Source organism: Chinchilla lanigera, unplaced genomic scaffold (assembly GCF_000276665.1).
Source record: "Chinchilla lanigera isolate Chin_1 unplaced genomic scaffold, ChiLan1.0 scaffold00014, whole genome shotgun sequence".
Classification (NCBI taxonomy): Eukaryota; Metazoa; Chordata; class Mammalia; order Rodentia; family Chinchillidae; genus Chinchilla; species Chinchilla lanigera.
The window spans coordinates 28,187,225-28,203,334 of NW_004955415.1; the positions used below are offsets into that span (position 1 = coordinate 28,187,225).

At 45.3% G+C, this 16,110-nt stretch overlaps 1 protein-coding gene across 4 annotated transcripts in view; it reads left to right on the plus strand.

Moving 5' to 3' along the window:
* Window positions 1–16,110, plus strand: part of Cfap61 (cilia and flagella associated protein 61) — a 217,993-nt gene that overhangs the window by 15,861 nt on the left and 186,022 nt on the right. For all 4 annotated transcript variants that reach the window (XM_013512185.1, XM_013512187.1, XM_013512188.1 and 1 more), the window contains one exon: window positions 13,687–13,819. In XM_013512185.1, the coding sequence (XP_013367639.1) occupies window positions 13,687–13,819 (133 nt within the window). The remainder of the gene's footprint in view (window positions 1–13,686; window positions 13,820–16,110) is intronic.

A 16,110-nucleotide genomic window follows, 5' to 3' on the forward strand; every position in this document is an offset into this window, starting at 1 on the left:
TCCCAGAAAATCTGCCTATGTCCTGATAGTGAATGAGGCTACTGACCCCAAAAAGGAATTTTCAAGCTAAAGGTCTCTGTTCTCAGGGCCCCCCTATGCCCTATGTGCAGCAGTCTTGGGAAGCGGTGTAGCAAATTGTGTTTTCCCAAGATGGCCCCTCCCTTCCCCACCCGAGTGCTCCCCTGAGGGTGACCGTGCCACTCCTCGAATCAGTGGTGGGCTGTGCGTCCCCTCTGTGTGAATCCAGGCAGATGTAACCACACTGACCAGTAGAGCTTGACAGAAAGGATGCTCTGGGGTTTGCAAAGCTGGGAAACTTCTGCCTGGTTCTCCTGCAATGCTCGCTCTGGGTGCCAGGTCTGTCCGCCCTAACATGAATATGTGTCACTGAGGGACTCAGGGATTGGAAGCCCCAGTATTGACGCTGGCTTTTTGGGTGAGCCATGGTGGATGTCCAGCCCAGGTGACATCTGAGTGTAGCCCTGGTGGGAGACCCCAAGTGTATACCACCTAGGCAGCCTCAGGTAGGTTCTGACTCATTGAATCTTGGGCAAAATATAATAGTTGCTTTGAAACAGAGTGTGTCATGAAGTCACGTCATAAGGACAGTTGCTTACTAACTGGTAAAGAATAAACTCTTGCCTTGGATAAACCATGAGCATATTTGTTGAGTGCTGAATTTCTTTAGAAAAGAATTAACGTACATTTTAAGAAAGTGAGAGTGTGCTATTTACCAGGCATTCAGTATTATAGTTGTTAAGCATTTAGGATGATGGCATCAGATAGACCCAGATTCTGGTCTAGACTCTCTGGTTGGGCTAACTGGCTGCTGTAAGGCTCAGGGGCTAAGCATGGGACTGTGGGGGTGATGGATGAGATAGTGAAAGTCTAGCACTTAGTGCCTTTTCTATCACATTTCAGAGTCTAAGAACAAAAATGTTTATGTTACAACAGGGCTTAGAAGTAAGTGGAGGAGGAGATAAACTATAGTGCTCTGTAGCTTAGAAGAGGGAAGGACAGAGAAGACAACTTCATTACAACCTTTTTCCATCAAAAGAAAACCTTATAAATGTCTGTATTAGTCATCTTTCTGTTGCTAGGGCAAAGTATCTGACAGATAATTGCCCAATTTGAAGAAGGAGAGGTTTACTTTAGCTCATGGCTTCGGAAGTTTCAGTCCATGGTTAGCAGGCTCCAAGGCAAAAACATGGTGGAAGGGTCTGGCGGAGGAAAGCTGCTTACTTCATGGCATCCAGGAAGCAGAGAGCCAAGGAAAGAGCCCCACAAAAGATACCCTCTTCAAAGACATGTCCCTGGTGACCCTCTGCTCCAGCTAGGCCCCACCTCCTAATCGCCCATGCAGCCATGAACTCATCAAAGGATTAATCCACTGATGAGGTTCATGCCCTTCTAATCCAGTCCTCCTTCTAGGATGCTATGTTGGGGATCAGGCTGTCTGTCTGGAGGACACTTTTGTTTAAAGCATGATATTGCCTATCTGTGAGTAAAAAAGGTTGTTTTCATTTACAAACTGGTCACTCGTGCATTCAGTGGAATGACCTACCCACTTACACAGAAACAACATGGATCAGTCTCAGAAAGTTTATACTGAATGGAAGAAGGCAGACATCAAAACAAAGTCATGTATTATTGATCCCATCTGGGTGATGGACACAGCAGGTGAAAGTAATCTGTGAAGAAGCAGTCCGATCAGTGGTAGCTGTGGAATAAGAAAGTGAGTGCCCAGGAGGAACAAGCGGGAACTCTGGGGTGAAGGTGGCATTCTGTGTCTTGACGCGGGTGTGTGGAGCTCTCCAAGTCATCACACTACACTCGTGAGGTATGTACTTTCTTACTGTTACCATACTTCAATGAAGAAGAGCCTTGAAGAGAAAAAAGGCTTTGCAGAAGAGGTGCGCTGTGGAGTTGGCCTGGAAGGAGGAATCAGCCAGGGAACAGAAGAGACAAAGGTGTGGCAAAGAGGCCCTGGAATGACCCTCCTGCTGCTGGGTACAGAGGCAGAACCGGAAGCCATGGTTCCTATCATGGAGCCAGCAGGGAGCACTGTGCATTTGCAAGGCTGCCCTGGTTTTCTTGTGGCTGGTGGTTTATGAAGGAGGGGCATGGAGCAGTGTGGTCTGGAGATGATGCTGGCTGGAATCCAGGCAGCAACAGGTCCCAGAGGTGCAGGTGGAAAAGGGCCAGAGCAGGTGTGTGGTTGTAGAGAGACTTTTTGGAGAGAAAGTGCGTGATGTGGCTACCAGTTGGAGGGAGAAGTTGAAGGATGAGAGGCAACTGTGAACTAAAAGTAACAATTGAATGAATGGTGATGTAGGATTTTCAGGTTCAGGGGCAATGGTGATTTCATCAGCTGAAAGTAGAAATAATAGATTTCAAGTGACAGGAGAGTGGGAAATAGAAATTGAGAGAAAAGCTAGGTTGAAAACTCAGATTTGTGAGCTGTCAGTTTACAGGTCAGTGGGGAGATGAATGAAGGGAAGATTATCTTGGGGTGGGGGCTGAAAAGTGAGTGAGCCAGGGACCAGGGCAGAGTTTTGAGAGAGGATGGGGAGCTGTGAATGATGAGAAGCTGGATGAGATGAATAGGAAAGGCGTCAGAGGCTGAGAGCAGAAAAAGATGCAGGGAAATCAAATCGGAGTATGAAAAGAGGCCATTAGATTTGGCAATTCGGAAAGCCACAGATAAGATACAATTGACTATGCCAAGCTGATCAATAAAGGAGGATGACTGACGAGCATCAGGAACAGAAGGGGCTGTCACCACAGATTGTCCAGGCTGTAGAGGGACAGCAGGGGATACCACCAACACTTCTACATCAGTAAGTCCAAAAAATTAGATAAAATCTACCAACTCCTTGAGCGACACAAACTACCAGGACTTACTTAGGAAAAAATAGATACCGTGAGTGCTTCTACATGTGTTACAGAAAATTGAGGTGAACTGTCGGTGAGAGGGGAAGTGACTTCTGCTCCTGTCCTCGCAGCCAGGAAGTCTGCCTTCCCCAGGACCCAGGCCTCAGTTCCCTCCCAGGCTCAAGCCTGGGGCTCCTCTGTGCCAGCCTTGGCTGCATGGTAATCGGCGTCCTACCCCTGGCTACTTGGGCTGGGGCTCTGGGTTTCTCGTGCCTTGAAGAGCTGGACTGCAGAGGTCCAGCTACAGTGGGCTGAATAAAAAGATGTGAATGTGGGAAGAGTTGCCGCTGTCCAGACTCTTGGCAGTGAAGAAAGTAGAGAGAAGGATGCAAAAGTCACCTGCGATGCTCAACTGTGCAAACTGTAACAGTTCCATTTTACCATTAGTGTAGAGCAGTGCATTTGCATTCGGAGAGCCAGACAGTGTGAGCCGCAGCGATCACGAAGGAGTAGGGTAACTTCAGTGTAAAAGACCCGCCTAATTGGACAGTTCTTCTTGGAAAGTGATTTTTCTTTGCTTTTGTTTTAATAGCTAAATACATTATAACCCTCTCCTTATAAAACCCTTTTGATCACCATACAAATTCTAATGCATGTCAAAGGCATTCTAAAGGAAATGAATTTTGTGTGTGAAAGAACATTTTTAATCAACTCCCTCACACCTTTTGAAGCCTTCGTCCTGATTTATGAAGTTCCTTTTGTTAGTGCAGGGGAGGTAGATATGCCCTCTGCCCTTCAGGAAAGTACATTCTTGAAAGATTTTATTTTAAACGTATTCACAAGCAGGCAGTCTTTTTTATCATGAGGAATCTTCATGAATTAATTCTTAGGATCTTGTAAGTAGTCTAATAGTTGCTAAACTTTTACTTAATTTTGTTTTAAAATATCCACCCCTACCCCTACTATTTACTTATTTTGGTAGACAGGTTCATTAGTAAAATGAACTATATTCTTTAAGCAAAAATTTGGGTGGGTAGCAAGTTCTCAGTATGTAATTCAGGCTGACCTTGAACTCACTATGTAGTCCTGGTTGGCCTCAAACTTGTGGTGATCCTCCTGCCTCAGCCTCCCCAGTGCTAGGATTAAAGTGAACTATTTTCTTAAATCACAGAACTTTGAACAGTAAGAGTTCCTCATCCATTCTATGTGAGCATGTAACCAGCCACACAGATGCAGCGACTATCGGTCTGAATGTCCACAGGTTCTGGGTCTGTGGGTTCAGCCAGCTACAGATCAAAAGTACCTGGGGAAAATTGCATTTATATCGAACATTTACAGAGCTTATTCTTCTCCTAGTCTTTAAATAATACAGTATAACAACTATTGACATAACGTGTACACTGTATTGGGTGTTGTAAGTTATGTGGGGATGGTTTAAAGTACACAGAAGGCTGTGAGTAGGTTAAGTGTAAATTCTGTGATGTTTTATATAGGAGACTTGACCAGCCTCTCATTTCGGTACTTGTAGAGGTCCTGGAACCTTCTTAACAGGTGTACCGAAAGCTGACTCACCATGTATGTATATACATATCACACATGCAGGTGTGCGTGCATGTTCTTTCTCTGTGCACATGCACATGCATACACACATGTATACACACAGGTACATGTACACACATGCACCGGCACATGTATGTTCTCTCTCTGTGTATAGGTGCATGAATACACACAGTGCTACAATTCTCTCTCCTGTTGACTGTTCATTGTTTTCTGTTAATTGCAAGTGTGTTGATTCACCTAGCAAGCAGCTCATCATCTTCATAGCTGATTTGTATTCTTTTTAATGATTACAATGCCCTGGATAGCTCTAATGAATTCATTTAGTTCTTTATTTAGTTATTCCTTATTTAGGGAAATTTAAGCTGTTTTCAGCTTTTTAAAATAACAATCCACACACAGCACACAGCCTTATACTTTTCTTGTAATATTAATACTTAGAAGTGGAATTTCTGGGTAAGAAATATCCAAGATATTGACAAAAACTAAGATTTGAAAAACATAAACGCTACCAAGTTATTCAGCCAAAATATCATCTCAGTTTATATTCCAACCAGTGGAGTTTGTTTTCCTTACATCTTCAGTAATTGTGGATATTTTCAGTTCTTAATAATCTGCTAAACCAAAACAATATTTTGTTATTTCAAATGACACTTATCTGAATATTTGCATATGTGTGGGTTTGACTGCCATTTTATAGGATGCATTTAAAATGAATAAAGTGCTCAGATTTAAAGATAATTTCTAATTTAGAAATGTCTGATTTCTGATGGACAATTAAACATGTCTGCAATATAGATAATTGTCTTTCTTTTTTGGGATTTTTTTTTTTGGAGATAGGGTCTCACTGTATAGTTTAGATATGCCCTGAACTCACTGTGTAGCCCAGGCTGGCCTCGAACTTGCAGTGATTCACCTGCCTCAGCTTCACAAGTGATCAGATTACAGATGTGTACCACTACACCCAGCATAGGGGACAGATGGGCTGGGAGAGTTAGTTATTGAGGAGGGAGGCACAATTTCCAAACTTAACTGTTAGACCATTTACCCAGTTTGGATTTGGGAAATTATCATTTTCTTGAGAAATGTTAAGGCCTAAATTCAATATATGTACTCAGCATGACATTATTGTAATAGAAATGCAGTTACTTTCTTATCACTGGGACAAAATACCCACTACCTACAGTGTGAAGGAAGAGAAATTTACTTTGGTTCACGTTTTCAGTCCTTCGCTGACCAGCTCCAAAGCAGGAAGACATGGTGGTAGGGCCTGTCGGAGGAGAGCAGCTCAGCTCATGATGGCCCGGAAGCAGGGAGAGAAGGGAGAAACCCAGGAGGGAGAGAGCCTTCCAAGTACACCCACAGTAACTGACTCTTCTGACCAGGCCTCACCTTTCAAGCCAGCTGCAGCCCCCATAATCCAGTCACCTCCCACAGTCCCCACCTCTGAGTGTCTAAAGCTCTGGGGGACATCCAGATAAAAACCCTAACAGTTGTTATCTAAATCTGATATTGACAGTGACACTGTACACAAGCAGCCATGTGAAAATGATTCCTTTCTTCACTTTTTCATAAGGTGATTTTTTTTTAAAATTTGCTCACTGACACTGACACCCCACTTGCCATTCATGATGTTGGTCTCAGGACTGAAGTAAAAATGCTAACCCAGTGCCTGGCTCCAGTAACTGGCATATGGCGAGTGATGGCTCTGGTTTGCTCTTCCTCTCTCCCCACCCTGCTTCCTTCCCAGCCCATGCTTCCTTTCTGCCTTGTTTTTCCTTTTGGCTTGATAACCTAGTGGGGCTATGACCTTCCAGCAGTCAGGGCTCCTGAAGCTTGAAATGCACTTGCTTACTCCTCAGCCTGAGGTCTTGCTCATATAGCCCCTGATGGCTGAATGTCCTACCTGCCCAGCCCAGAGGAAATTGGGGAGGAGCAAATCACAGCAGGGTTGTGGTCCTGATACAAAGAAGAGAGAGAGTGGGAACTTGGGAACGAAGAAAGAACATTCATGAAAGGATAAATGCATGGTAGTGAGTTCAGGTGGATACTGACATTATGACAGCCAGTGCGTTTGCCTGCAGAATGTGAGGTCTGACACACTGAAAGGCCCTTTACCCAAAATGTTCTGGTTACAGTTTTGGTTCTTGTGGGGATAGAAAATTCACTTATGTGGCTCTGTGCCTCCTTAATGACGCTGGACCACAAAGGCATATGAGAATGGCACGTGGGCGTGAAAGTGCAGCTCCTAGGTGACTCATTCCTCACTCCCCCCACATTTATTTTTTGACATCTGTTTCATCAGTAGTTACTTGTTCTGATAATTAATGGTGAAGGACACCATTCTTAAGATACTAAACCAGTGAAGGGTTTGGGGATGTAATTATCCTTCCACCATTTAACTAGCAACATATTCAGAACCAATGAATTAACGCTGTAATCCCCTGTCTCATTTCTTTGATTTAGCCATGTGGAAAATTATGCTGTAATCTGCCCCTCTGTTTAGACGGTCATTAATGAAGTTACTCTTCTGTGTTTTTCATTTTGTCTGAAATAAAGCATAGCTGCTTCTGTATACACCTCTAAAAATCTACTGTGGGGCTTAATTAATCATCGGTGGTGGATTTTCGATGTCTGCAGATTTAGAAACTATTTGCATATCTTTCTGGGGCAAACCTATCTTTTTAAAGTCCTTGCAGGCATGGGAAGACTCAGCCAATGAAAAGATTATGTGCTGTCAGACACTGGTATAAAATAACTAAAATTTGCTTTCATGGAATACTGATTTTTTTGGTGGGTAGTAATGGTTAACCATATTGGGTCAATATTATTGCTTTTTTAGAAACATGAAAGACATATTAGTTCTTTACTAGAAGAGAGTAATTCAGAGGTTCCCAAAGCAATGACAAATGCTCAAGGAGATATAAATGCTAATTACCCTGATTTGATCATTATACATTGTATACATGATTCAAATTATCACATTGTGCTGCTTAAATAGATACAATTATCATATATCAGTTAAAAAAGATCTTAATAAAATTTTAAAAAGGAGAAGAAAAAACTTAGCTATTTGAAACATAATATTGATCCTTCAAGTGCTAATTTTTTACTTCCTAAGGTGATTCTTTTTATGAAGCATTTGATAGTCTCATGCTTTAGAAACCCACTTAAATTTGACTTTTGAGCAATCTCATAAGAATGAATTACATTGTTTAAGTTAGGAATATCCTAAGGCATAAAAAAAAAAGAAGTAAAGCAATGACAGCACTTCACCAGTGATCTTCCCGCAGCCTGGAAAATGACCCAGCAAATGGAATGTGGTGAGCTGAGCGATCCACGTAGAGCATTGCGTGCCAAGAGCAAAGCTGGGGTCAGATTCTGCAGTGTGGACCAGGGGCTTCTGCCTGGCCTTGAATGTGCTCTGAAGTTGGCTTGAAGTCCTCCACGGCTTTAAAATCATGACATTTCCCAAGGACCGAAAGCTGAATAGCTGCAAAACCCATCGTCAAGTTCTCAACTAAGTATTCAGAAACGATGGATTTCATTTTCCTAAGGAAGACCACTAGAGGTCACAAGCGATCTTGGAAAGAAAAAGGTGCTTTGTCTTCACATGTGAATGAAAAGAAACACCCAGCTCCTGCCCATGTTGAGACAGTGCTCGTGGCAAAGGAAGGTGAGACCAGAACACATCGCATTCAGTAGCACTACCGCTAAATTGGCTTCTCTGTGATGTTTTCTCTTTCTTCAGTGGTTTCTTAAAATATATACATGCACTTGATGAAATACGTTGGTGCATTTAAAGTGACGGCAGTGTTCTGTTCCTAACGGTACGTTTTTAAGTCTCGCTAATGTCATGCAGATCGTCTCTGGTGTACAAAATGTGCCAGACAGGAAAGAGGAGCCTATGCCCATATCCTGAATGTGAAGGTGGCCTGCCACAGCCATCCTCTGTGTCCTTGTGTGTCCCTTTCCACCTGTGACCTTGTGGCACTCTCTCTGCCAGAAAGGAAACTATGACATGTTTTTGACTTGGGGAAGTCACCCTGCAGATTGTCTCTGAGGGTGGTCACCATACAGAGGGTGGTCAGGATTGAACAATGTGAGAATCTGCTGTCACCTCCATGTGTTCTGGAGCATTACAATACTGCTAGTGATCTTGGCTCATTGTGACACTAGATGTGAAGGGTGCATTTGTTCTTCTCATCACCTTCTAGGAAGGCACCGGGAGCCACCAGGGCCCTCCTTAGCTCGGTCACATCCTGGATTTGGAAGCAGTAAGGTGTCCTGCAGTGATCACTGACTTTAAGGCTTAGACTCAACTTTATATTCATCTGGCCTACTTTTCAGAGTCAGATGGACATCTGGAGACCAAGGGAGTGGTCATTCTTTATGGGATAGAGCTTTGTTTTAACAAGTTAAAATAAAATGTCCTATAATTGATTCCTTGACAAACACTGCTACCCATCCAAGCCACATTCTGAACAGAAGGTATGGGGAACTGTGCTATTGTCATCGTACTTGGTGCTGAGAGACTACAATGTCCACACACTTGTCCCTGTGGGATACCGTGCAGTGTGTGAGTCTGTGGTACTGCGATGCCTGGCTCACAGTGGCTGTCCTCGGCCAGCTGGGCACAGGGGGCTCCCTGCCTCAGAGCTCCTGCGTTGAAATGCTTTGCTGTATGAGCAGTTCCTGCAGCTGGGGTGTTTTGTGTCTGTGGGGCTGGACTTTGTCATGTGCCATTTGAGACTTGGAGGCTGATGTCATACTTTATCATTAGCACTTGGGCTGATGCAAGACCATAAATTATCGATTACCCCAAGGAATGCCTTTAACAGACCCAGTCCCTCTCTGTTTTAGGGAAGGTCTCACTGGAGAGACTTCAGAACACCAAGATTTGATGTTTCCCTCTTCCTTTCCCCAGAAGAATGAGTACAGAGATCTGATCATGAATAACTCTGATAAGGGGTATGGGGCCCTGGTTCTCTCTGAACCTTCATTCCTGATTTTTAGAGTAATATTTTCATGTCCATCATATAAATAAAAACCCACGGCACACAGTTGAATGTAGAGTCCCCCTCTGTGTGTGCTGTCTTGATCCACTAAAAATGATTGGGATATTGAATTGCTTTCCCACTATGTAAAATAATCATGCCTGCTAATGAGCATTGATGTAACTTTTGTTTTTAAAATGCCCAGTGGCTATTCTTTTCTACAAACCTTTTTTGTTTGTATGTGTATGTGCTGTCATGAAGGGCTTTTCTATACAGAAAAGCCATCTCCTATTAGCAGCAATTTTTTCTTTTTTTGCAGGTTGCTCGGGAAGTGAGTTGTTTAGCCCAGGTTCTGAGCACTCACAGGGAGGGTGTGATTTGCTGGGGTGAGTGTACTCAGAGTGGGGCAAAGTGCATCATTTGTATCATTGGATCATGTGTGCACAGCTTTCTTTGGTCTACACTTTGGAGAGGAGAGAGCAAGGCTTAGTTCTGAAGAAACCTGGCTGGTTTCCTGTTCAGTAAAGCTGGAATGCTGAGCATGGGCCTGTGGCTCAGACTTCCCAGAAGCCCCCTCTTGGGCCAAATGGTCACTCACACTCCTCCCCTCCCACTCGGTCAGTGTGTCTGGGCCCTTGGTGAAGTCTGGGCACAAGGTCAGGTCCAGTCCTGACTGGCTACATGTGCTAGAACTGTTGCAGAACGCTCTGGTCAGGAAGATGCCACCCCTTGTCCATAAGAAATTAGCACCAGAACTGGACAAGGTGAGATATGATTGAAAAATATAAGACATTGCCTTAAATCTCCCCTGAAATCCTCCCTCTGGCTTCTCACACATTCAACCCATTATTCTGATCACTTTCTGGAGCAGCTCTGGAGTCCTCTTTCCTCAGTGTCTTTAATTGTGCTGTCATCGCTGCCTCAGTGTCTTGAATTGATTCAAAATGTTTCTCTTCTGTGGTCATGTTTACTTTGGGGATGAACTAGAAGTCAAGGGGTGCCGGAGCTTGTGGGACACAGCGTCATATTTTTATGAACCTGCCTTTCTGTTGGATGACACTTAGCAGCAGCATTGACCATATTTTTGACCACTCATCATAAAGACACTTGTGTAAGAGGACTTCCAGAACTGCTTCAGAATGTTGCAAGAACGATGGGGTAAGTGTGTCCAGAGCCACTGGGAGAGTCTTTTGTTATTCTCAGAGAGACTAACAGCAATGTGTCTTTTACTATGATAAGTTTTTAAAAATTAAACATTCACTGTATATTTTGATCACACCTTGAGTTCTTGGGAAGACAGGCTGAGAGGAGGAGTCCCTGAAGGGGTGGATGGAGGTGACCCTTGAATAGACATGGAGTCAGGACAGAAATGGACATGAGAAGGGGGAAGATGAAGAGGCCCCCCTTTAGCCACAGTAACTGATCAATTCATGCCATTGTTGTTAAGGGTGGGGAGATGGAGGCAAAGGACTTGGTGCCCCTCCCAGCAGGAGGACCTTGGCAATGTTTTAAGTAAGAGAGCAGGAAAGGTTCGTGGTGGTGGCAGGGTGGGCATTGCTGGCAGCAGTGGCTGGAGGTCTGGGCAGTATCCTCTAGGCACTCCAGGCTGCTGCAGACAGAATCTCGGCCCCTGCCGCCCACTGATGAGGGTGCTGTGAGTGTGCTCAGTAGCCCTTCCTCCCTCAGTGATGGCTCTGCTAGAGTGAATGTTGCTCACACATGTGCTCAGCTTCACACTTTCTGTCTTCACAACAGACATCAGCATGTCAGGCCAGGTCACAGCCCCTGTGTGGCAGAGGCTGGACGAGGACCCAGGCAGGCAGCTCCCCAGCTTGGGCCTTGGCCTCTGTGCAGTTTTGCTCCGATCTTTTCCAGAGAGCATCCAGCAAGGCTGTGGTACATTTCTGGTAGTGATCGCTGGTCATTCTCAAAGTGATCACGTGCGCATAACGCACACACAAGCGCACAGACCGCCCCTGAGATAGAGCCACTCCTGAAAGCTCCCTGTGCGAGCTCCACACCTAGAACCCCACAGATGCCCCACATTGACAAATGGGGCTGTCGGTGGTGATCACATCAGAGTCAGGGCGACAGTGACAGAAATACAAAGATCCATATTGTCTGAATGGGAACCTTTGCTATCTTGCCTACCCGAGGGTGTAGACAACAAGGTGGGTAAGGATAAGGTGGATGTCCTCAGGGTGGTTACCCTCGCTTATGTTTCCTCCTCCATGGCAAGTGGAGATCTGGCGCCTATCAGCCAGTGTCTGAGCAAAGCATAAACAAGCTTAAATATTCTCCAACACAGTGCTTCCTTGTCAGGGTCTCTAGTACATAACTATAGTGCTCCAGGGGGCACTCACTGCAGGTCATTGTTTTAATGCATTGGAATTCTACCCATTCCCCAAGTGCTAGGGCTCGAACCCAGGCCTTGCGCATGTGAGCAATTCTTTATGGGGACCTGGGAGTCACAGATGGTCCCGCAGTGGCCTCTTTCTTGTGTGATCTTCCTTTCATACCCTTGGCTGTTGGCTGACTCTTGGCCCAGCTCTGAGCTTTTGCAGAGCGAGGAGAGCTGCTGTTTCAGAGGTACATTTCACCTCTGAATCATCAGAAGTGATGGAGCTGTCCCCAGAGCATCCAGACAGCATGAGGTTGCAGTGGAAAGCACTGGATTTGGGGAGTTGGGCAGTGGCAGAATTGGGGTTTGTCCCAGTGGAGACTGGAGTGGTTGGGAGAGAACCGACTGGGTGATGATCTGGAGCCCCGAGCTAAGGACTCCTGACTCATCAACTCTTGCCTTCTACTACCAGCTTTCAGAAGACATCAAAAGGCAGATGGTTTTGAAGTGCACTGTCGGTTGTGTGCTCTGTGTGTTGGAGAGGGCTGAAGTCTGCAGCCTGAGGTCTGCCTGGCTCTGCTGGCTGGCTGTTTCTGTTGTCTTGGGCAAAGCATTCAGCCTCCTGGGAACACTGCCTTCCTCCACCTGAGTGGTGAGACAGTGCTCCCAGCACCTCTGGGAGAAGAGCAGCAACAGGAATGATCGGCACGAAGCCTGAGCTCTGTGCACACCCCGATCATGTGATAAAGCTGCTGTTAGCATCAAAGAGAACATACTGGACCATAACACAGGACGACCAAGATGGTGGAGGCATAGCCGGCCTGCATGGTGGTTCACTCCCATGATCCCAGCTCTCTGGAAGGATGAGGCAGGTGGATCACAAGTTCCAATTCAGCCTAGGCAATTATAGTGAGACCCTGCCTCAAAAAATTAAAAAATAAGTGAAAATAAAGGACTGGGGGTCTCAGTCAGTGTGAAAACCTTGGGTTCACTGTCTAGTACTACAAAAAAAAAGCAGAGTAATGAAATAAAGAGGAGGTGGAATAAAGGTCAGCAGCCAAATCAAATTCACTAGTAAAAAGTAATACAGATCTGGAACATTTTTACAGGAGAAGTAGCAGGAAATCAGTGTAGGAACATCCTAGACAGGGAACAAGGAACACTAAATTTACTCAAGAATGTGCGAAAAAGAAGAAAGAAATGGTAAATGTGGAAAAAACGTGAAAAAAACAGAGTTCAAGAGCCAGTCTGACCACACAGCACTGAGCCTGGTTCTCCACCCCTAGTTTCAGTCATCAAAGTCTCTACAAGTGTCCTGAGCATTGAAGGTGTGGTGGCATCCCCAGGATGGTGAGCTGCACTTTGTGACCCCCATGCAGAAAGTGCAGAGATGTCTCAGGTGTAAGAGACCACAGGTAGGCCCTGTGCTGACAGGGGCACAGGGCAGCTCAGAGGCCTTCACTGCGGTGCTTCCTGGTCCTCAATCTAACTATGCTCCCAGAGGGACCTAGAAGTGACAGCAGCTTCAGGCACTGTAGGGAGGGAAAGGGGACCCAGGACAACATTACAGAAGCAGTGATCCTCAGGACACCTTGGGATTTGATGTTCCCACTTCTTGTCATTTTTCTAATGCACATTGCTGCCCTCACATCCCACAAACATACTGCTGGGTCCCCTCTGCTTGGCCTCTGCTGGGTCCCCTATGATGTCTCTTCCTTCCCTCCCTTCCACTTAGTATCAGCTCTCACATGCCCTCACAGGTATTCCCCAGTACTCAACCCTGTTACTGTAATCCTAAATCTCTTTCTCCTATTCCAGTGCCAGCTGATGGTGGGGGCCACTGCTGTCCCTGGCACTTGGACCAGTGACGGAGAGGAGGAAGGGATGAGTTCTGAGCTGCAGGCCTTCTGTTGGCAGGATGGAAGACCATGATGACCTCATGCCGATATTTATGCTCCATGACACTGTTCTGAAGGACACGTATGGCGAGTACTTTCTGGCCGAGCTGATAGAGGCCCAGGACGAAGAGAACCATGCTGTCGTGTGCGAGGTTAGTGACCGATCCCTTGGTGATGTGATTGGAGAGGGGAAGCAGCTCCCTGGCTCCTGGCTTCTGGCTCTGTGGAGCGTCTGGAGCTGCCCGCTCTGTTCTTAGCCTTTCAGGTGGCTCCCCAGGCTGCCCACACCCTTCCCCACCCAGAGGTCTGGGCGTTAGGCTTCATTGTCCAGAGTTGCTCCAGATGTCCAGACTGCCAGCAGGTTTTGCTGAATCCCTGTCGGTAGGGGCTAGACTTGGGGGACAGGGAGAGGCCCTCTAGGGGTGGTCACGAGGGTTTCTGAGGGTCCCAAGAGGTCAGGGATCAGAGGTTGCAAACCAGCATTCCGCTGGCAAGTGGACTTTGTTTGACTTAGAAAGTGATTTTTTTAACACTTTGTGTTGATACAGTTTGATACTTACAGGAAATTTAGAAGTACCTAGATTCCCTAAATGTTTGCATCCTGCCCTATTTGTTTTGTCATTCTCTTACTCTTCCTAATTTATCTGGAATAGGTGTACCCTAATTAATTTGAGAACCATTTGAGAGCCATAGACATCATTCCCGCTTACTTGTAAATAAATACAATGATCACAGTTGAGCAATTGTGGCTCCTACCATCCTGCTGTCTCATCTGCAGGCCTTATTCAGATTTTATGCACAGTCTTAACAGTGTTATTTGTGGCCAGACTAAGTCCAGGTCAGTCACTGCGTTCAGGTGCCCTGTCTCCTCAATGCCTTTTTTAAAAAGGAGGGCTGGTTTATTTATTTATTTACCTATTCATCTATCTATCTATCTATCTATTTATTTATTTATTTTTATGCATACATGTTTTCAGTGCATGACGTTTGCATTCATATTCAGTGTCTTTTATGTTTTTTTCTTTTTTTTGTCTTTTTGAGACAGGGTCTCACTGTGCAGTTCAGGCTGGCCTTGAGCTCACTTTGTAGCCCAGGCCAGTCTCCGACTCGCAATGATCCTCCTGCCTCAGCCTCCCGAGTACCGGGATTACAGGTGTGCGCCACCACATCTGGCCTTGGTGTGTTTTAATCTGGAACAACTTCCTGGTTTGTCATCACCTTTCATGGCAATGACATTTTTGAAGGACATTTTATAGAATGTCTCTCAATTCGGATTTGTTCAGTGTTAGCACATGATGCCATCCAGGTTATATGTGATGAAGTTTTGTTGAATTAGCATCTAATATAAAAATTAGGAAAGTGTGTATAACAATTAGAACTTCTAGCTTTTCTTACAAGTCAGAAAACCTGGTGTTTTGGGCCCAAAAGTCAGAACCACACCCTTGGGTTTGGCATGGGGGCCTCAGAGGCCCATATGTTCTAAAGAGACAGAGAAGAGAGCTCATGCAGGTGACCAGAGACCCAGGGCTGGTGTGGCAGCTCTGAGATTCTCTCAACCTTCTCTCAAACCCAGCAGGGTTTGTAAAGAAGCTCCTAATTCTAGCAGCTGAGCCTCCTACCCAGGGGGTCTTTCAACAGGCCTTAGTGACGGTGGATCTGCTGTCACCGGCCCCCTGGACAGCAGCATGAGGGCAGACCTCCCCCTCTTGCCTCCCCACCCGGAGCTTTGATGTGCAGAGTATGCTATGTTCATGTGGGGATTGCCAAGATGAAACCCTTATTCTGTAGGTCCCGTATGCACTGATAGAAAAAGATATGAAAGAATAAAAAAAGGAGTTGAGAGTGCTACCCGTGTTTATGTGGTATAATTCACAACAGCCAAGGTACAGAACTGGCTGAGTGCCTGTCAGGAGATGAAGGGATAAGGAAAGTGTGGTGTCCATACACGGTGGAGTATTGTTCAGCTGTAAACAATGAAACCATGTCCTTTGCAGGAAAATGGATGGAACTAGACATCATCCTGTTCAGCAAGATAAGCCAGACTCAGAAAGACAAGTGTTGTGTGTTTCCCTTAAAGTAGCATCTAAAGCAAACAGAACATATGCCAGGAAAGTAGAAGGGAGACTATCATTACACAAGAGAAACGGGGTGGGGGCGTATGGGATGGTAATTGGGGGATGGATATGATTCAAACATGGTATGAAAATATCACACAAACCCAATATTTTGTGAAATTTGTAGTAATAAAATATATTTAAAAAGAGTTGAGAATGGTGAAATAGGAATATTTGTGGGATCTGTTCAGTGTAGAAAGGAAGTGTCTGGCTGAAAAACAATTGAGACTTTTGGACCCTCAGAATCATTATGGAGTATGTAGTGACTCCATACTCACTCCATACTCACTACAGAGCTGCCACACCAGCCCTGGGAGTCAACGTTAGAA